At 41.7% G+C, this 21,450-nt stretch overlaps 1 protein-coding gene across 3 annotated transcripts in view; it reads left to right on the top strand.

The window, feature by feature from the left end:
• The first annotated feature begins 4,846 nt into the window (after nt 1-4,846).
• TSHZ2 (teashirt zinc finger homeobox 2) overlaps nt 4,847-21,450 on the top strand; it is a 228,467-nt gene continuing 211,863 nt past the window's right edge. For all 3 annotated transcript variants that reach the window (XR_015703048.1, XM_087750225.1, XM_009465512.2), the window contains exon 1: nt 4,847-4,973. Coding sequence is in view for 2 of the 3 variants with exons in the window: in XM_087750225.1 (XP_087606351.1) it covers nt 4,934-4,973 (40 nt within the window). In the remaining variant the exon portion in view is untranslated. The remainder of the gene's footprint in view (nt 4,974-21,450) is intronic.

The raw sequence follows: 21,450 nt of genomic DNA, 5'->3' as shown, positions 1-21,450 counted from the left end.
GGTCCAGGAAACATGACCTACAAGGAATGACTGAAGAAATTGGGGTTGTTTGGTGCGTAGATGTACTAAGTCTTCAAATATATTAAAAATCGCTGCAAAGAGGAAGGAAATAAACTGTTCTCCATTTTATTTGAGAACACCATAAAAAGAAACAGACAAGTTTCCAAAAAGCGTTCAATAGTAGGAAAATTTTCTAATGGTAAGGCCGCTTACCGTGGTAACTGCCCGGAGGAACTGCTGAATCTGCATCGGATTGGTCAAACGTGCCTCAAGAGTGAAACAAATACTGAAACAGTTAATCCTATCATGGGCAGAGAGGACCGCACGGGACAACTTACCAAGGTACCCTCTTTTCTGTAAGGAATCCCCAGACTATACGTCCAGTTGATTCTTTCAAAATTGTTGTAATCCCAATTTTTTTTAAGTCATTTTTTTCCCCAATAACTTTGAATAAGAAGGAAGTAAACACTGAAGGTGGCAATGTCTTTAGCTGGCAATAATACTACATATTGAAAAATTTTGATTTATCAAACCCAAATATTTTCTAACTTTTTTTTTTTGTTTGTAGAACTTGTCAGAATTTCCACTTTCTCTTTCTAAAAAGTGGTAGGCAAAGCGTGAAGGGGGTCATCAACTCCAAGATTAATTTCATTCAAGATGAGTTAAGTACCTACACATACATAACTTCTAGGAAAAAAAAAAAGAAGGAAAGAACACCCCCCCCTCAACATTTAATTAGCAGCATAGCAGCCACAGAAAGAAAGACAGACAACAAAAATAACTAAGATAAGACACTTCAAGTAACACAGCTAAGTTAATTGTGACTACTCGTGATGGGAACTGTTATCGAAGTCGAGTACACGAAGTGTATTTGGCCCTTTATTGTGCACAAAAATGTCTGTAAACTTTACAGTAATGCAAAACAAATCACACACATTATTTTGAAAAATCAGATCAAAAGCACCCCAAAGCTATAGCAACAGAGGATTTTCACTATCCCAGATCACACTGTTGTTCCATGTAATCTGCACCTAACCAAGAAATTGGAAAACCTATAAGAACATACCTAGTTGATTGTATATTGCTATATTTGGGGGGGAGAAAATTCCTTCTGGATCCCAGTGGGGAATTCAGCTCATGCCCTGAAGCATGAGATTTGATTACTCTTTTCTGAACATGCATAACTGCCATTGCTATTACTGGTCATAACATTTCGTCAGGAAAGAGAAATATTATTCTGCAATGTAATAAAAATAGATAAAATTCAATATAGCTTCAGAATCATTTGCTACATTTCCAAAGTAAACGTTAAGCACCCATCAAGATTATTCCATTGGATAAGCCAAGGAAGCCTCCAGTGCTATCTGTTCATTTTATTATCTCTAATTTTCAAGTGTGCAAAAATGCTTTCGGTAAATATTATGGGTTCTTCCTGTGCTGAAAGAGATGCTAAATGACCTTCACCAACTTAGTTATAAATAACAGAAGCAGGGAGCACACAAGTGCTGTATAGTTTCAGCTCTATTCAAACCTATCAGTGAATTCTGACCAGTGGATAAAAATGGACACCAGATTCTGCTTCCTTTTTTTCCCCTTCTTCATAATCCCACCCCAGTTCCCTCTTGAAAGGCATTCTGTTCTGTCAGCCATAATGGCATCTGCTGGTGGAGACAGGAAGCCATAAATCTGTAGGGTTCCTCTCGACCAAGCCTTGTTAATGCTCCCATTTATCACCGAGGATAGGGTGCCATCTCACTAGTGCTCTACTCAGAAGTCCATCTTCTCAATTTCCCCTTCCCAAAGGAGTCACCATTTAAAACAGTGACTTTCTCATCTTGCATGTTGAGGCTGAAAACGCCACTGATACAAATACCATACCCAGTGTGTAGCATTTGGATTTAAGCCATGACTCCCGAGAACAATAGCTGCTACTTGCTGATCCCAGGCTACACTGAATCGCTGCTTTGCTTACATCTAGAGCTTGTATCTGTTCAACTTGCACAAAAGTAGCAGATCCCAGATGGAGAGGTTAAAATCTGACGGGACTCTGTCATTTGCCTCCCCTCCCAACGCCTGCTAGTGTCCCAATACATTACGCCGTGTCCCACGGTCTGGGACACTTGTTAATAAAAACATCACTGTGTTAAAACAGCATTTAATACACAATTCTTCAAAATAAACAAACTATCCTAATCAGAGGTGCAGTATCTTTCTGTGCAGGGAGGAGAGGAAATACAAAGCCAACTACAAGTATCTCCATTTTTCTGATTCAGGAACCAAGACGCAGAAGTTCAAGGGCTCAAAATCACACATCAAGCCAGGATGGAATGTGAGAAGAAAATCCTGGTTTTCCACCCTGCTCCTGAACTACCTGATCCAGGTCCAGTGCCACATTTACAAATTAGAGATCGTGTGACTTCCACCCATCGCAGTGCTGGGATAATTGCCCCGATGCTGCGGATGCTGTGGCCCCTCTTGGCCCTGTGTTTACACCTGCCTATACTGGAGGCAAAGCAGAAATCCCGCGGTGTGCACCAACAGGATTTTACACGTGCTGCATGCAGGTATAAGAGGTCTGTGCACTTCGGACTGATTCAAGCAGAGCTGTTCACTTCTGAGTGAGTTATGCTAGGCAGAAGTGGAAAAATGAGTATTTTATAGTAGTATTATCCTATTTTATCTTTCAAACTAAGCATTTGCTTGCACCAATAAATACTTGCAAATTGCTTATAAAAATTGCCAGAGTTTGTACAGGGAAGGCTATCAAATAATTTAAGTGAAATCAGTTAGGCGGACACTTTCATAAACGCAATCTCATATTAGGCTGCTAAATACAAAGGTCCCTTAGTGGTCTTCCCACAGAAACTCATTCCCTGCCTGAGCTGCGGGACTGCGGTTTGCAGATCGCCAGTGACACTGGCTATAACACAGCGGCTCTTGCTGGTGCTTTGTAACGGAGCCCAATCTGACAGATTGATTTTAGAGGGATGCAAATTATTCCTATTAAACCCAACAGTTTCATTAGAAAGATACAAATGCCAAGACAGAAAAAAAAAGTATCTAAGAACTCAGTTCCATAGCAAACTCTGGGATTAGGCTATGGAGTATTGCAAAATCCACTTTTAAGAGGTCTTACATAAATTATAGTTGAACATACAGATATTAATCCATTCTTTCAGCCCCAAATCACTTTTAAACCCTCAAGGTGCTAACAGCAGCTGTGGAAAAAAACCTGAAATGAATAAATGGGGCAGGCGAAGTTATCCCCATGTGTCTTAGGGAACAAGACGGTTCAAAGCTCCAGTGTCACCTGCCCCTCCTCGGCCTGGCACTTTGTTGGGCTCTCTGAAAGGGTGAGAAACTCGGTGTGGTCCGACGAGACGTAGATCTGGCTTGCCACGAGGGTGCAGAAGCCCCTGGTGGACGTACCCGATTCCCCCGAAATCAGGTGCCGGGGGAAAGAGAGCAGTGGGTGCTTGAGCACGACGTGCTGGCCCTGCTCTCCTGGCCTCACTGCTGGTGCAGTGCTTTCTTGCTACCGAAGGGCCTCCAGCGAAGCCTTGGCTTTCACCTGAACTTCACCAAACTTTGCACCGACGTCCGCCCAGGCTGACTCCCCCTGCCGCTCCCACCGCGGGGATAACCCTTAGGGCGAGGAAGAAGATCACAGAGGACGCAGGGCCCCGGTCGCCCCGGCCCCGAGCTCTCCGCGGGCGTTCACCCCCGAAGCAGCACCGCTCACACCGCAGCCGTTTGTGCAGCAAAGCGGCGGGAGCGGCAGCGGCGGCCGCCCGCAGCCCTCCCGCGCGCCAGGGTAACCGCCTTCAGTCCCCGTTATCGCCGGGGAAACCCCCGCCCGCGGGCTCGGCTGGAGCAGGGCGAGGGGCACCGCCGCCCCGGCCGAAGCCCCCCCCCCGCCCCCGGGCCGCCGCCGCCGCCGCCGCCCCCCCCGCGGCCGGGCGCCCCCCGCCGCTCCCCGCAGCGCCCTCCCTCGGGAGCCCGGCGCGGCGGGGGCGCGGGGGTGGTCTCGCGTGGGGCGGGCGGGGGCGGGGGGCTGCGGCGGGGGGCGGGCGGCCCAGGTGGCGGCGGGCCCGGCGGCGGCGCGCCCTGTCTCTTTAATAAACTGCTCTGCCGCCCGGCTGCGCGGAGTAAATTTCATCCTGTCATCAGGTCGCGGAGGAGGAGTTTGTTAATGTTCAGTTTGCTCAGTGGATCGATGTTTGCTGGCATCGCCTCGCCCTGCCTGTGTGTGTGTGTGTGTGTGTGTGTGTGTGCGCGCGCGTGTGTGCGCGCCGCGTGTGCCTGTGCGAGTGTGTGTGTGTGTGTGCGTGTGTGTGTGTGAATACCAGATTTCCTTCCATCCAAACCTCCCTGTCCTCTCCCATATCACTCACTGCCTGGCATCTGACAGCACGGAACCTGCAGCGCTCCGCGCACACACACGCACGCACACACACACCACGCACACCCGGGCACCGCTCCGCCATACAGCTCTGCGAGGAGGAGGAGGAGAGGAGAGGAAAGGGAGGAAGCAGCCAGCCCCACAGTCTTTCCAGAGCTGCCTTTTTAATATATACATATCTATTTTGTTATTTATTTATTACCGTTCTCTGGCACTGTGGGCGCCTTTCATTTGCTCCTGAGCTTGGATGTTTGAATCAAAGCAAAGCAAGTGTTGCAACAGTTAAAAAAAAAAAAAAGCCAACCAAAAAAAAAAAAAAAAGAGAGCGAGAGAAAGAAAGAAACCTAGATCTCTAAAATAAAATAAAAACCAAACAGGTTCCTATCAGTGAAGTGGAAAGGAGGGGGGCAGGGGAGGCTGAGGGGGGTGTTGGGGAAAGCAGCTGAGAGGCAGAGGCAGAGAAACACGACTCAGGAGCGTCTCAGGGCTCTCGGATCTGGGGACAGAAGTGAGATTGGAGAAAGTAGAGCGATGCCAAGGAGGAAACAGCAAGCACCCAAACGGGCTGCAGGTAAGGAGAAGCCATCCACTTACACAGCCTCTGTCTCTCCACTCCTTCCAATCCTACCCCCCATCTTTATTATTATTTAGGGTCACCCTTGCTTTTCCGGGCTGGATCTTTATTTATTTATCCCCCCTCCCCCTCCCTTTCCCTTCGTAACTCTATGGAGCCAGTTTCATTCCTTATTGCCAAGATCTTTACTCTGACATGGGCTGTCCCCGTCCACCCTCCCGCCGCTCCCACCGCGCTCGGTCCCCGCTGCCTCCTGCTCCCAGCTCCCATCCTGCCCTGGCGAAACTTTTCCCCCCAACTTTCTTCCACTCGGCTCCCCTTCTCCCCCGGCCCCGGTCCCTTACCGAACCGAAAGCAGCCTCCCATTTGCTTCCCGCTTTAGTCTGTTGGTTTTTGGGTTTTTTTTTTTCCCCCTTTTTTTTTCCCCCCCCTCCTGGTGGTTTTTGTTTTTAAAACGTGTGCATCGCGAAGTGGGTCGGTGCGTTTAATCTTTTATTTCGCCGTGTTTCTGGTGGCAATGCTGGCCGGGTGTGTGTGCGTGTGTGTGCGTTGTGTATGCCTGAAATAGTACAGGGACTGTCTCTGCTGATGAACCCGGTGGGGAAGTTCAGCCTTTGATCATCAGTGGTGAAAATTGCAACAGGAAATAAAATGAAACGTTCTGACTGTTAGAAGACAATCCACATTTTCAAATCAAATCCTTCTTTTGTTTTGTAGCCGGGTTTATATATTTGCACATGCCAAGTGGTTTTACAATTTATTTTTTTTTTTTTTAAAGAAGAAAATAGTTTGGAACTTTGGAAGTGTTTTGTTTTGTCGTTTGTAGGGTGTTCTTTTTCTTTTGGGGGCCAAGAAAAAGAAACAGATGAGTGGGCCTGTATAGTAAATCTTTTCAAAGAGTTTTCTTTCAGGCTGCTTAATTGCTTTTTATTTTTTTTTAATAGTGTGGTGGGGTTTTGTTTCTGGGAAGCGCAATATGGAAGTTCATTTTTCTTCTGCCAGACCCACCCACTGAAAAATCAGCTTTCCAGTTGATTGCCAGCTTTGATTTGACATTTGATTGATCACCTGTCATCTTGCTGCCTTTGATCTATTCATTCTTGATATATATCAATAAATCACTCACCATGGTAACCCAAGTGCCAATGACGTAAGGCTTGCCCTCTAGATTCTCTTAGCCAGACATGCACAATTATTATCTTGTTTGGCTTTTAATGTAGGCGGGTTTTTTCCCTTCTTTTTTTCTTTGTGTCCTTCATCAGATTAGTTCTCTGAAGAAAACTAGTATTTTATGGTTTTATTTTAAAAATGGTTCACTAATTTTTCCTCCCCCTTCTGAATATTTTCTAGGTGTAGTATATTATATGTGGGACAAAACGTATGGGCAAGTTTAGTGGCATACTTGAATAAACTTTGAAAAGTAGTGCTTGGGATTCATTCAAAGGTAGATGTTATTTCAGAGAAAGTGGGACATGCATAACTTTTATCAACTTAGATATTTTGCCGTATTCATGTAGGTGTAGGACAATGGTATGCAGGCAGAGTCTTTTGGGACGTGACCAATGAATGCACCTATGCAGGTTGCTAGTATGATTCCTGGCAAGCAAAGATCCCCTTTAACCATAAATAATAGTTAAGCTAGAAATGCATAAATATATATATGTATTCGGAAGCATTCTCTGATGAGTTGCTATTATTGTTTTATTCACAAAGAGGTTATATCTGAATAAGGCATTAACGTTTTCAACTTGCAGGATAAATAGCTATTTTTTCATGGATGCTGATCATCACAGTGACAGTGCTAGAATTGCTCCTTTTTTCTCTCTGTCAGGAGTACAAGGCTTCATTTTATTTTGTTTTCAAAGTAGAATTTTCACTTGGAATGTGTGGAGTATCTTTTTGTAGAAGGGGCACCCTGTTCTTTTTTAGAAACATAGGTTATAGAGTGAGTACATTTTTGCGAGCAAAGCCTGTGCTGTTGTTTCCCGGGATTTCCCTGCTGAGAATACAGTTAGATATGTTTTTATCTGAGATGCTACAGTATTTTTGAGAATCTTAATGACGAAGTAGAAATTTGAATGACCACAATAACATCTCTCCTTTCTTATTCTCATGATAAAATGTGCATTGCTCTTTAGTAGTGCATTTCTTTGATTATATTTGTCCTCAGATCAATGTTGTTTCAGGTGAGCAAAATACTGCAAATGCAGTCCAGTTTTATCCAGCGTAACTGATTTGGAGTAGGTTTATACCTTTGCAATAGTTCTCCTGCTCTGAAGCTGTATTCGTGTTTGTGGGGGGTAGGGGGGTTTCAAAGAGCAGACGTGCCTGTTGTATATAGTTGTTAAAACTGACTTTCATTTTCAGGGGTAGTACTGAGGTTCTGTTTTGCATGGTGAAAAATACCTCAAAGTGACAGTAGGCAGACTGTGCAATAAGAAATGAATCGCTCATCAAGGCTGATAGCAAAGCTCCTTATTCCTTTTATTTAAAGGACTTAATGCATTATATATTACTTAATTTTCACTTTTATTTATTTTTAGTTGTACAAGTTCAAAGGTATCAGTTGCACTGCATTTTATCTTGATGGCAACAGCGATATTGAAGAGAAGTTTGCAACTTTTAGCTTCTTCAGATAGTTCACCTCCAACGGAAGAAAAATGATAAGCCTTATGATTCTGGACATGCCTGCTTTTGCCATTGCTTAAAATTAAATACTATGCACAACTGTAAATAATTACTACCACGCACTGACTTTGAAAGCAGGTTTCTAGTTTGATTAATGAATAATGTAAAGGTTAGAGAGAACCAGCGAGTGAATCAGAAGTGAAGTCCTGCTGCTAGATGAAAATCTATCTAGAGAAATATACATGGCAATTTTGTCCTTTTCTATTATTAATTTTAAGCCTTGTATGCCTAAGAAATATATTACGGACCATTGTAATGAAACAAGGTAGTGTAATTGGATAAATGGGGCACTATTTATGTTTGATGATGGGGATTTTTGATCTCAAATTACACTTTTAGAGACACTTTATTTCACATCAACACCAAAACTATGTCGAATGCATTTTCATCTTTCCAGGGCCAAATCTTTTCTGAATCGTCATTCCTTTTTGAGATCATCATTTCCATTTCGATAATTCTTGAAGCAGATAGTTACAGCTCTTTATATCAGTGCCTGCTTTAGTATCATACTTCTGTTTACAATAAACAACCCATTTGTGTTGTAGCTTTCACCCAAATGAATCACAAAGGGCTTTACAAACTGTGGGCCTAATTCTTCTTTTGCTCAGGTGCAAATCAAAAATAGCTTTACTAGCAGCATCAGTGCAGTTGCAATGAGTACTGTCTGCTCCTGCGAGTAAGAGGAGACTCAGGCCCAGAAAGTACTTCATCCTTCAATGAAATGCAGCCACCTCTGGGGTAGAAGTCTTGTAACGATTCCATAACAAATGGTAATATATTAACAGAAGGGTGGAAAAAGGGTGGGAGCAAAGCAGAATTGCTATTCAGATTTTATTCCTAGGGGTATGAAATAGCTTTCAAACACAATTTCACTGGATTAAACTCTCCTTTCCCATGCAGCTTGTTTAAATGTGCATATTTTATTTTGTGATCATGAATTGGTAGTTTGCTTTTTTAAAGCCTGCAAAGAGGAATCTGGACTTAACGCCTTTTCCGGCTGCAGTTTTTTATTTCTTCTTTTCTTTCTCTCCCAGCTCCAATAGGCTATCTGAGAACCAAAGCTCTGGAAAAGTACAGCAGAAACAGATATCAGTCGCATTTATTTTGTTTATTGGAGCTGTGGAATAACACAGTTTTGTTTTTGGAAGAGTCCTCATAGAGCAGCAAACAGAAGACCGTTAGCAGTCAGTACTTTAAAGCTGCAGCTTGCACCTTAGTAGTAAGAGGTTATTTGAAACAGAAACATATTTAGAAAGTGAAATTCTGCTTCTTCAGAGAGCAGAGTAAATGACCAGCTAGGTCTGATATGTATATTTCTGTGATGAAAGGAAGCGTATATACCTGTATTAATAACCAAGAGCATTGTGGCTTTTCGAGTATTATTTGTATCGTTTATTGTAGGGGCAATAGAAGCAGGTTCCAAGCAAGCAGCACTGAATGAAAGCGTAGAAATGGCAGCACTGGTTTGTTTAAACATCCTCCAGAAAAGCAAGTGCACATCAAAACCACCTAAATAACTCGTGCCTCAGAACCTTTCAGTTACTGTGCACATCACGATGCTGACAGATGACAAAAAAGCCAAGGTGCTCACGAACAAGAGGAACCTCTAAATCCCGGTTAATTAAATATATTCCAAAATAGGTACTTTTGCAACTAAAGAGGCACCAAAATTAGTCGCCATCTGCGTTAAATTCTGGAATCGGCTACTAAGCCCGAAGCTGCTATGTGATTCTTTCCCATGTTAAAACTCAGGCCTGAATGGGACAATTTGAAATCACATTCGTTCTAGTTACTGTTCCCTTATTTCCATTTTACTCACATATCAAAGCACAGTATATTATCACTGTGTAAAGAGTGGGACTCGCCAAGAGTTCAGCCCCTGTGACTGTGATATAAAACATATTTCCATCAGTAAATAACACAATTTTATAGCACTTTTAAAAACATGTTCATTGTCATAAATTCTTTTGCATAAATGCTCTCCCTCTTCTGTGCTCTCTAATCGAAAAGCCCATTTTCTTCAAAACGGCAGGATTTTGGTATTTCCTCCTGGCACTTTCTCCTCCTGATTTTTGCTCTCATTAGTAGCACCCACCTCAAGTAACTGTTTCCCCTGGAAGAGGTCCCTGGAGTTCCTCCGCAGCACAGGGCCAGGGTGAGCCTTTCTCCCGTCATTTTACTTCCCATCCCGATGAGGACATCACTCCCAGAGAGCAACTCCAGACTTGCGGAAAAAAAAAAAGCTGTCAGTTGCTGTAGCTGCAATTCCCAACTTAGCAGCAGCAGAGGGAATGGAACTGTACTCTATCAATTACAGTTGGAACCAGAGGCTAAACACTTATTGTGTTAAGCTATTGTGCAGATCTTAAGAGCTCAAATGTAAAAAAAATATCATGTCAGCTAGTGGAGGGGAGAATAAGGCCTGGTTCTTCTACTGGATGACGTATTATTAGCAAATGCAAAGTAAAATGATTCAAAATCTATTTAATACCTCTCGGGTTGAGACATCTGTGTACCATATTATGCCTTAAAAAAGGGGGTTCCTACTGACTTTACTGCTAAAATAAGCCGTTGTTTTTCCCTCCTCTCTGCAAAATGAAAATATTTGTGAAGTTTTACCTCTAAAGCGTGCTCATGGAAGCAGAGAGACATTTTCATCTGTCTCTGAATCTGATACAGGAGTCAATTGGAAACACATTACACTCTCAGCTGAAGTCTTACGTTTCATTCGTGCAAGAGCAGTGATTTTTCATTACCTATTTAATTACAATAATTTACATGAGAGTGGGTCCAGTTCTGCAGCTCTTACTCAGCACTTTGCTTCAATGGGTAACTGGCCTGTGTAAAGACTGTCTATGTAAGACTGGGCTGTTTAGCTACAAAATTAAATATACATGTTTCTTTACTAATGTTTTGCCTCTGAAGAGGGACCAGATTCTACCATTAAGCTTTAAATCTAGGGAGAGTTCTTGCTTGTACCTTGTGTTACTAATCGTTGCATGCTATTCTTTTCTAAAGTCTGTATGACTGAGATATTTTGCTTGCTTGGCTAACTTCACTTCTCAAACACGTTTCCATTCTCTGTGTTAATTATCGAACACTGTTTCTTGATGCCAGTAGATGATATGGTCTTTTAAAGAATCCTTTTTTAATGTGCAGTGTTACGTTGAGCACACGAGCAGCAGCTCTCAAGTGAATGCATGAAGACGGTATTGCAAATCGGAAGCCTAAAAGTTCCGTGTAGTTTTAGGGACTAAAATCAGTTCATTCTCATTAGGTGACCTCTCACTTGAGGCTGTTGGATCTTGGCACCAAGTCGTTTTTACCACGTTATAATAACGGCTTCTGCAACTCAGAAATACCTTGACAGCGAACAGTGTATTTTTTAAGGTTTCAAGGAGAAACGCATCATAGAAGCACACTGTTTCCCATTAGATTTACACATCCCTCTTTAACTGTTGCTGGCTTTTCATCCATTACCTTGTGAGGTTTTTCAGGCAAAAAGAAGTGGAAAAACTGGTCTTATGATCTAAGTGTTGTATTAAGTAAGTGTTTCATTTGGAAAAATGAAGAGAATCTTTGTTTCCCTAAAAGAAATGTTTTCCCCCTTTGCCCTAGGAAAAAGAAAGTCAAAACAATAACTTCAAAATGACAAGATTAGATTGTGAAAAATACATAGTTTATAACGTGCAGCACCCGATGGTCCCAAGTATTGGTAAAATTCCACAGTTAAACAGAACAAACAGTCCTAGATGTATTGGAAATAGATCCTCCAAATACATACCTGCAAAAAGGAGAGACAAGCGCCTGCCTGGGAGAGAGATGCACCGTTCTTACTGATACAAGCTGGAAAGCTCAGTTGTTTAGAGCAGTTTTTGATTATTCCACCAATATTTGCCCAAATGTTAAAATTCCTGTGATTTTAGGAGTTGGGTCCACTGAAAGTCCTTTGTTAGTGTTTATTTTCTTTAAACCCCCAGCTCCTGGAGTCTGGTGATTATGCAAGTGCCCAATATGCATGTTAAAAGGAAAATTTATTTTAAACTCCTTGCTATGGAGAACTAAGGAGCTTGGAAACATGCAGCCTAAGAGTTCTTATGCCAGAAGAAAAAAGCCATGATTCTCAAAGTGACTGTTTTTAACATCTCATAATTTTCAGCTATTCTCATGATTTTTGAGGGTGTGCTTCGTGATTTTTGAATAAATAAGGCTGGCAATATTGCTTTTGACTTATTCTGATGATGAACTGTTGTATGTGTCTGCGTATATAATTATATATGTATACACACATAATACCAGTAAACAAAATACCTAGCATAATGATGGAGTGGAGTTATGTGAATAGTAGCTCTGAATTTGTATTGCTATAAACAAAGCAGTTTTGAGAGATCAGACCATCGGTTCTTGAGGAGTGGCTTTCAATTGAAGTTTTGTGGAGATTGTTTTTAGTGGCAATTAAATCTAGAAAGTTAATAGCCAGGAACTGTTCTTTAAAGCCTAAACACTTGCAAGACCTACAAGGAATGCACAGCCTGCCTTTTTTCAGATATAATCAGTCTCAACTTTATTGAAAAAAAATTTACAACTAGCAACATTAATGCTGTATTTTTATTGTATTAATGCAAATGAGATGCTGACTTCTTTCTTTCATCTCTATGGCTTGTATCTATTATAGCTGTATCTTATTGCTTTCTGTGTCTTTTCTCCCTGCGTTCTGTAAACTGCTATCGTCTAATGATACTGAGGCTCATTAAAGTTGCTCACGATGCTGAAGAGACTATGGGTAGCATGCTTAGCTCTAGATGGCTGTAGAAAAGCAAAAATACTGAGGATATGGGGAAAAGTAATCCAGATCAACCCTTCCGTTCTCTTTTTGGGAAACTCTTAAAATTGATAGGTCCAACAGGAACTAAAAACTTGCAGGAAGGACTGTGTACTGGAAAGAACAGGTCATTTTTAATACACATCCCTACCTGACAAAGATGAAAAGCAATAAAGTTTTAAGGAGCTTTCTGGCTCTTCCTGCATCTCTCTCAACAGACTCATTTAATCGAAAAGCCTGTTGTGCTTGTTTTTATGCATGTAAAAGAGAAAAGGGGCAATTTTGCACAAGGCCTAATATTCCAGCGCAATATAATCAGAACTCTTTCTAGCTGCTTTTTAAGTCTCTCTGTTCATATAAAATTAAGACCCACTTATCTTAAATTGTAGTAAATCTCATTCAATATTGCTTTCATAACTTAAAAAATGCTGTTAAATATTCCCAAAGTAACTTTGCTGAAGTGATATTTGGTCTGTTTATGTGGAATCAGTGCAGAATTTCCACTGAAAATGGAGCAGCACACAGTTCCTGTTTTTAATGAAAATAATGACATTCTCTGGAATACCTTAATAGCAAAGATTTTTTCTAGTGAAACTCTGCTTAGAGGAGATCGGAATGAAAATCTGCACATTGGTGCAGTTTGGTATGTGCAGACAATAAGCCTATTTCTATCACTCACCGTCCACTTGGGCCTAAGTAATTTTTTTTTGGTAGAAAGATTTTACTCTGAATTTTCCCTATATAAATAATTTTGTGTGAATTACTCTGGGAATCACCACCACAATTCATAAGGCCTGCAATTTTCTTTGTACATATAGGAAGAACTCATTTAATTCCTGCAGCTTGAGTGGACTTCACAGGAAAGAGCTGGATCTTTTCATGATGTACAGTTTTGTATTGAAGAAACATAACCTTATGCTAGCTGCTATATTGGTCTACCAAAATTAATTTTTTTATGTGTCTTTCAGCCATGTCATAACATTTATAAGCACAGTACAAGAAGCATTAAATTAACATGTGAAAGGTGAAAGAAGCTAAGTAGTTATATTGATCATCTGTAGCATTAAATGCTGAAAAAATTAAAAGCTTTCTAGTGCTTTTGATTAGCAGCATGGTTCCTGCTCGTATATGTGTGCTTTGTTAGGAAGTGGAGTAATATTTCTTCACACTTAGAACCTTTCTTCCGAGGTTTTCTAACTAATGCTATGTACTCTTCAGAATGACCCCAGTGAAGTAGAATATTTTTTCCCCATTTTACCGAAAGGCAAATTGAAGTCAGGAGGTATGAGCTGATTTGCTCAAGGTCAAACAGCATTTGCTCCTAATTCCCTGCTCTAGGTACTAGATCACATTTCTATCGTCAGCACACTTCCAGGGGAGAAAGCCCGGCTGGAGGCTCAGAGCATCCACATGCCTGCTGCTGGGCTGAGAAGAGGGAGCAGCCCAGCTGGGGCACTGGGGAATCGGCCGTGGAGGGGAGCTGGAAAGGCAGTTTCATCCCTTCCGTACAGCTCCCTGTGATGGAGGAGTGGCACTTTGCTCATGTCCAGGAGCTCCCAAAAGTGGGAGGACTCACAGTCAAAGAAAGCAGAGCTCTGTTAACTCTGTTAACAAGCCAAGGGAGCTTTACTGGGCAATAGTTTTAAGCAGAATAATTTAAGTTCTTTAACTTCCCTAAATTATCCTCAGATGCATGTTTGGTCAGTGATAAGTTTCAGGACCAGAGAATTTGGTTACAGTTACTTTTCTCCCCACATACTGTTCTACATTTCTTTGTCAGACCTGGGATCTAGCTTTGTATTTCTGACAGTATGTAATGCATTGCCCTGAGAAATACGAAAAACCTGGTCTGGTTGTAACTAAACAAGACATAGACATTTTCCTCCACCCAGACTGCCAGAGGTGGTTGGAAATCTCTGGTAATAAAGTTTGAGGCTCTGATTTTTGTAAATCAGCTTCTGATGTTAAAAGACTAAATCCTTACGTGGGCATCTAAAGAGACCTGAATTTTCAAAAGCTTTTAGCACCAAGCAGTTCCCATGGACCTTCCTGAGTTCCCTCTCTGGTGTAAACAGGAATTGTTACGCCTCGATCAAGGGCAGCATTGTTTTTCTAAAGTAGAGATGTATGTATTGCCTATAGAAGAAATACGATGCAAGTAATAGCCTATGGATTCATTAAGGATTGTTTATGTTTATTTTCGCACCATATTACCTTTCAGGAATGGTCGTTTCAGCCATTATATTGACAGGAACTCAGAATAAATCTTAGGTAATATAGGCCTAATCTGCCATACCTGGGAGACCACCTGCTACCCTCTCGAACTGAGGCCAGATCGTTCAGTGCCGAATCACCAGGTAGGGCTTTCTTCTCTGGAGCTGGGGACTTGGGAAGCTCTCCCATGGCTCCTTTTCATGTGGAAATTAATGCTTGCCTCTATTTCTGAATAGTAGGTTATTAGAGTTCGTATGCAAATTCCCAGGATGGGAATTTGTCTTTCTTTGATAATTGATAGAATAATATATATTTTTAGTGGTCCAAAGTCCTTGAGCTTGAGCCTCGTATATGTAATTTATGTTTATTTCTTACTGTTATTAACTGTAATTTAGTTGTTGATGCCTTTCATTGCCTTAGATTGAAGGGAGTGTCTCTATCCCATTGCCCCTCCACAAACAATGCCCTTTTAGGGTTCCTTATCCTGTATCCTTGCCCAGACATTTCCTAGCCTGTCAAATACTGTCATTTTATTCCTTACAGATCATTCACAGTACGTCTCCTGTTGCACACACAAATAAGGAACAAATGCAATCAGGATGCATCATCGTTTAGCATAACAAATAAAAGCCGATCTGTGCAGATTTCCCTTAAAGCATCTCTTAATATGTATTGTCAAAATGTCTGAAGATGTCTTTTACTCATAAGCGTTTAATTATTTGTGACAATTAAACTAATATTCAGAGCAGGAAAAAAATGAGGGTATTAAATATTTTCTCTTGTCAAAAGCTAACAAAATGTCACCTGACATAGCAAACTACTTCAGTTTTGTATTTCAAATGTACCTTATAACTGAAAAAGCACTTCAACAAAATTATGGGGCCTCATTTCACAATTTGGATCCACAAATGGATTTTGTATTAAATTTGAGGAAATTGTGTTTTAAAGACCAGACCAAAATTTAAGGGCACAACATTAAAGTCTATGTCAGTAATGAGCAGCTGAATACTTGATGATTAAAAAGGAGTTCCTATCAATTTTTAAGTCTGCACTGAAATTTAAGACCAACAGACCCTCTAACTGAATCAGGGACTCAGACCTGGGTTTTGTAGCCTCAGCCGGTTATTGTTTTACCTGTGCATGAGAAAAAACAGCTCAAATAACACAGACCAAGTCATCAGCCTCTTCTGTGTTTAGAATTACAGATTTTTTTTTGGTTGTTTTTGTCTGATGATCCCTCTAGCCAGATGGATTGTTTGAACCAGAGAGGCAATGTGCTGTGGATGGGGCAGAACAAGTAGCCAACAGTGCTGCCCAGGGCTCAGTGCCTTTACCTGCCTGGCAGCCCTTTAATGTAGTAAAAGTTCAGCTATGTGTTAACAAAAAGGGGAAAAAAAAGAGGGAAGATCTTGAAAAGATCAGAAAACCAATGGAGGCCTTGAGAGCACTGTTGCATGGATGCTGGAGTACTGCACAGCCCCGGGCACGGCAACAGTAACATCTGTATTCTAGGCACAACAGTTCCTATAGTCCGGATTGTTTGGGGTTTTCTGCTGAGAGGCTTAATCTCTGCTGGTTCTAATGTTTCCAGTTCTGAGCTGCTCAGAGCAACCATTTCCGTTACCAAAATCTGTGTTTCCTTTCTTAAAATGTTCTTCCTGAAATTTAGGGTAGGATGTTATTTGGCAAAAAAATTAGAAGACATACATCAGGGTTTATTTCAAAGCTGTGGGACCACTGTGCTTTCTGGCAGTGACGTGAACATTTTTCAGAGATATCTTCTGCTTTCCCTGAGAAAATCCACCCAAATTTGTCTGACTTATAAAGTCTAAAAGTTGCTGTTGCCAAAGAATTTTTAGAAGGTGACACAGCATTCTCCGACGTGCCATCTCCACCACGCATGCTCTGTTCTCGGTTTCTCTTTTTCAATTACATTCCCTTAAAATATGTTTTAGCTGGGGATAAGTAGGACAATTGCTTTTCCTGCTGCAGGGACAGCGATGGGTCTGAGCAGTCAAAGGAGAATGAGGAAATGGTCCGTATTGTGTGTTTAGCTGGAGCCCAGGCCCTGGGGTGGGAAACAGGGAGATTTAGGAAGCAGAACATGGTCAAGCAGGGGTAAGGACAGGAGCAGAGAGCATAAAATTATCAAATATCTGTAGAAAGTGCTGGTAAAAAAGTATACTTGACTCCCATGCCTGGTCCATGATATTCAGCATTAGCTCTTGCAGTGAATGCATCTAACAGTTTCTGTCTAGATTAAGACCTGTGTGGAAATAAGTGTGGTTCCACATGTGCAGTTCCTAGCTTTCCTCAGCTTGCTTTTTTCAAAAGCCTGGCTGGGCCCTGGCTTCATCGCAGGCAGGGGATGGATGTGTGCAGGAAATTAATCTGCCTCAGCTGGGAAGAAAGGTACCATCTGTAGGGCTGCTGCTGGGTTTGTGGTGGGAGCACAGAGCGTGAGGAGCCTCCGGGCTGTGGCAGGGCCCAGCCTGGCGCTCCTGAGGTGGGCGCTCAGCCCCAGGGGACCTTCTTCTGTGTGGAAAAAGTAGAAAAATTCACTTAAAATTTGCTGAAGCTGTGCCCCCCTGTCTGTTAAATGGTGGTGGCAATGTCCCATCCCTGAGGCGTTGTGCAGGCAGTTCAGGAGTGGTCATGAGGCCGGTGTGAAACACCAGTGAAACGAGGAAAATCCTGATTCCCTGCTAGGAGTCTGGAGGAGATGCGGGCAGCGAGGCTCGGGGCCACACCTTGACTGGCAAGAATTAAACAGACGTACTGAAGAGTTCAGGCAGCACACCGAGAGGTTTGTGGAAGCCATATAGAATGTATAATAATAATAATAATATATATATATAGGGCAGTTGGGAGGTATCAGTGCAGCGAGCTGTGGGAGCTGCCTGGTCAGCAGGCTGGGCCCAGGGAGCGCGGTGCCACAGGTACGCCGGAACAAAGCGTGGAAATTACTGGCAGTTAAGTAGCTGTTGTACGAAAGCGAGCAGCTCGGAGAAAATACAAAGAATAATGCCAGGAGTTTCAACCACAGATATCTGTTTAGATAAAAAGGGCCTGTTAGTCTGAGATCTCATGCCACAACATGCAAATTGCGAAGGGCTGATCCCTGTGTCGCTGTGTGAGTAACTGCCATTTACTTCAGCAGGCGCTGGGCCCTTGCGACTCTGACTTTTGTTTTACCTGCGGCAGGGGTTTTTATTTTATTTTGTTTGCTGCCCCATGGGAGATCTTTCATAGAAATCGAATCTTTCTATCTGGAAGCTGCTGACAAAACTTGAACCAGGATCAACAAAAGAGGAGCAGGTCGCTTCCAGGATATTGTACAGTTTCATGTCACCTCCCAAATTTGTACATTAAATAACTAAAATCCTGAGAAAGTTAATCTGGAAAACAGTCACCCTTGCATTACTCTTTCACTGTTTCTATGAACTTATTAGAGATTTTATAAACTTGTGATTTGGGTTGAACAGAGATAAATCATTTGGAGAAATATTTGCGGGGGGGGCAAAGGGATGTTTTGATGCCATCAACATCTGGGTTGCCATTTGTTTGGATTAGGGGCATTTTACCTTAATCATTCCCAAACATCTCTGCTAAAATCCTTTCTTTCGTTTTTTATCAGCTATGAGCCAGACAGGTTTTCAATTTTTGTGTGCATGTGTGTGTGTGTGTGTGTGTGTTAGGGTAAAGTGCTGAAGTTTGTTGTTAGACTGAGTATACGAACAGCCTCATTTTTATATTTGCCCTCTTTCATTATAATTGTTTGGAAACATTTTGATTCAGTTAAAATGCACTATTTTCAATACACAAAGTATGTACAGGGGAACAAGGGAGTGATTATGAGTTTCTCCAAGGAAATAAGCATCTCTTAGCCATCATCCTACAACTGGGAAAGTTCTAATATGTGACATCTATATAATTTAACCTAATAATTTTCTTTTTTTACAGTGATGTAATGGGGAGAGTGACCTGGACTTTGTAAAAGTTCCCCTACTTACTACAGATTCCCAAGGGCAATGTAACATTCTAGACAGTGTTTTATATGCCCTGATTAAAATGTAACATATTTTTGCATTTCCTGTGCAGTGACCTGTTAGTGCTCATAGACAGAACACTTAAAGAACAGTTACAAGGAGACATTTCCAAATGTGCCTAATATGCACGAGTTTTTATAACATTCTTATTTCATTTGAAATTACAGCTACAGCAGGAACCATTCAGACGGTGCATTGATTTAACTTTTTAATCCACTGTTTTGCTACGTCAAGTAAAATAAATGTTTGTTTTTAGCTCTGTTTTTTTTCATCGCTAAAACTCGTAACTACTTGCTTTAAGCTTGGGATTCTAAAGGGAGCTACATTATCTGAGATTTAAAGCTTGCTTTTTGTAGCTGCTTTCTCACAACTCCCCCAAGAAAAAAAAAATACAAAACTACAACTTTAGCAAAAAGGGCTTTTATATCTCTATCAATTATAGAAACACCAGCTGCAGTAGATTACAAATGTGTTTGGCTGATTGTGATGTTGTGTGGGGAAAACTGTCACAAGGAGCTGGATTCTGTTCTCCCCAACACCACCGGGATGTCGCACAGCTCCCCGAGCTGCAGCCGGCACTTCTGTCAAAGCTGGAGTGGGCAAGAGCAGGATCCGGCTCTGAGACTGCCAAATTGCATACTGCCAAATCTAGCTCTGTACTTGAGCGCGCGTCCTGGCGCTAGGAAAAAATAAGGAGCTGTTGAATGTGAACGCAAGTGCTAACCGTGTGTCATTGTGTATGCATGTGTTTTCCTGTGAGATGCAGCAAAAGCCACACCAATACGTCTGTAACCTAGACCAGAAACCTCCGGGGAGAATCACTGCGGTTATTGTTGTTCTTTATTTTTTATATCCAAGATATTTGTTTACTTTTACTTTCTTGAAGAACAAAGTAGGGAGAAAAGGCACCACAGAACAAAAATTGTTTGACCAGCCCATAAAAATACAGTAGCTAGAAGTCATGAAGAAAAGAAATATGATATCAAGACAGCAATGCAAGATGGGCAATTTAGCATTTTTGGTGGTGTTGAGCTCAGGAAAAATTAATGTCTCGAAGTGTGTGTGGGTCATATCACTCCACTAATATCCTGGGGTAAAAGGGTAGCAATGTAAGGGCTTTGAGTTGGTTGTGTCTTGGTTACTCTTTCATTTATCTTATTGTGCTTTGAGTCGCTCTGGGAGGACGTGGTTGGGCCCTGGTTTATTTTAAAAAAGGGAAACTGACAGAGCAAAGTTCTGTGTATACGTTACAGCGAAAATGCAATTTTCTATTTTCATTTAATCCCAGGAATGTTGGCATTTTCCAGGCTGTCAAACAAATGAGTGCACTGGAGGACAGTTGGATGTGTCTGTCTAGTTCATCTATCTAATCTACCTCATTTCTAATGCGCCCATCACCATGGTGTCTGGGCGGAAAGTATCTGCCCTGATTTTGCTTTTTCTCTTTATTGGCTGTGGTGACTTAATTGAGTCCTAAGAGCTTTCACATTCGTCTGCAAAAATAATAACAAAAACATTATCAGAATAATGATTCATTTTTGTACTGTTACTCAGAATTTCCCCTTTCTCTTCTGAGTGTATTTGGCTAGTTGATTACTCTTGCCTTATCTAGAAGAGGCTATATTTTAGAGGTGTTGTATTGAATTGGAGTTTTACCTGAGTCAGCAGTGACTCAAAACTTCATTTGGCTTCTAAAGTGAATTCACTCATGTCTTCTGACTTCCTCCTGCTTTTCTCTGCAGAAGCTGACTTCATTTACTAAGCCACCCAGTTTAGCAGCTGCATCTGTTCCGTGACCCTTTGCCGTATAAAACATAGGTAAAGGTAATAAAAAGTAATAGAAATTGTGGCTTCAAAAATTATATCTTCATTTGGAAGCCCTGGTTTCTGTTAAATTTAATTACTTCTCTCTCTGCCATTTAGGTAAAAATGCATCATAAGACATAAGCGAGCAGTTTTTCAAAAGCAGAGGCCTGAGGTCTGTGCTAAGGGGAGAAAAAATCCCACTGTTGATTAGCTGTATCTGTGCACGTGGTTATCACAATCTGCATGCACGCATGGGGAGAATGGCCTGCAATGGGGCACTGTGGTGCTGCGAGCGTGCAGTCATCCCGTCAGCGTGAGTGGTCACAGTAATTTTAGAAACGTGTCTGCCGGGCATGCAGTGGCATCTGCACGGTTGTGTGCCACCTTCTGCTTTTGAAAAAAATCTGGCCTAAGTAGTACTCAGTCTGCAAAAGTCAATAAACTCTTGTGTTGAAGAGGCCGAGTGACCAGCGTGATGCTCACTGAGGGAAAGAGTTCACTGAAAATGCTGCAAATGTAGCTTTCTTAGCTAAAATTGAGTTTGATCTCAGCTGTACAGTTACATACAGCCCCTTTTCTGCTCCTCTCCTGCAAGTGTTGAAAGTGTCTTTATAAACCTACCCCTCAAAGATAATTTCATTGAGAGCCAGACGTTTCATACGTGACAGTGATTTCTAATCCCATCTGGACTGGCAGATCGCAGATTCCCAGCCTGTGGCCTCAGCATGTAACGTGAGTTCACACAAACACAGTAAACCATCGCTCTGGCTGTTCGGTTAGTCCTGGAGTGATTGAGTAAGAGATGGATTACTCTTCACAAGAATTAATTTCATCTTCCGGGTATTTGCAGTGGACCGAAGTATGGACATGATTACATTTCACAGATTTTTGTGTG

Source organism: Nipponia nippon, unplaced genomic scaffold (assembly GCF_047370975.1).
Source record: "Nipponia nippon isolate SJK-2023a ecotype South Korea unplaced genomic scaffold, ASM4737097v1 scaffold_13, whole genome shotgun sequence".
Classification (NCBI taxonomy): Eukaryota; Metazoa; Chordata; class Aves; order Pelecaniformes; family Threskiornithidae; genus Nipponia; species Nipponia nippon.
This window is presented reverse-complemented; position numbering and strand designations above follow the sequence as displayed.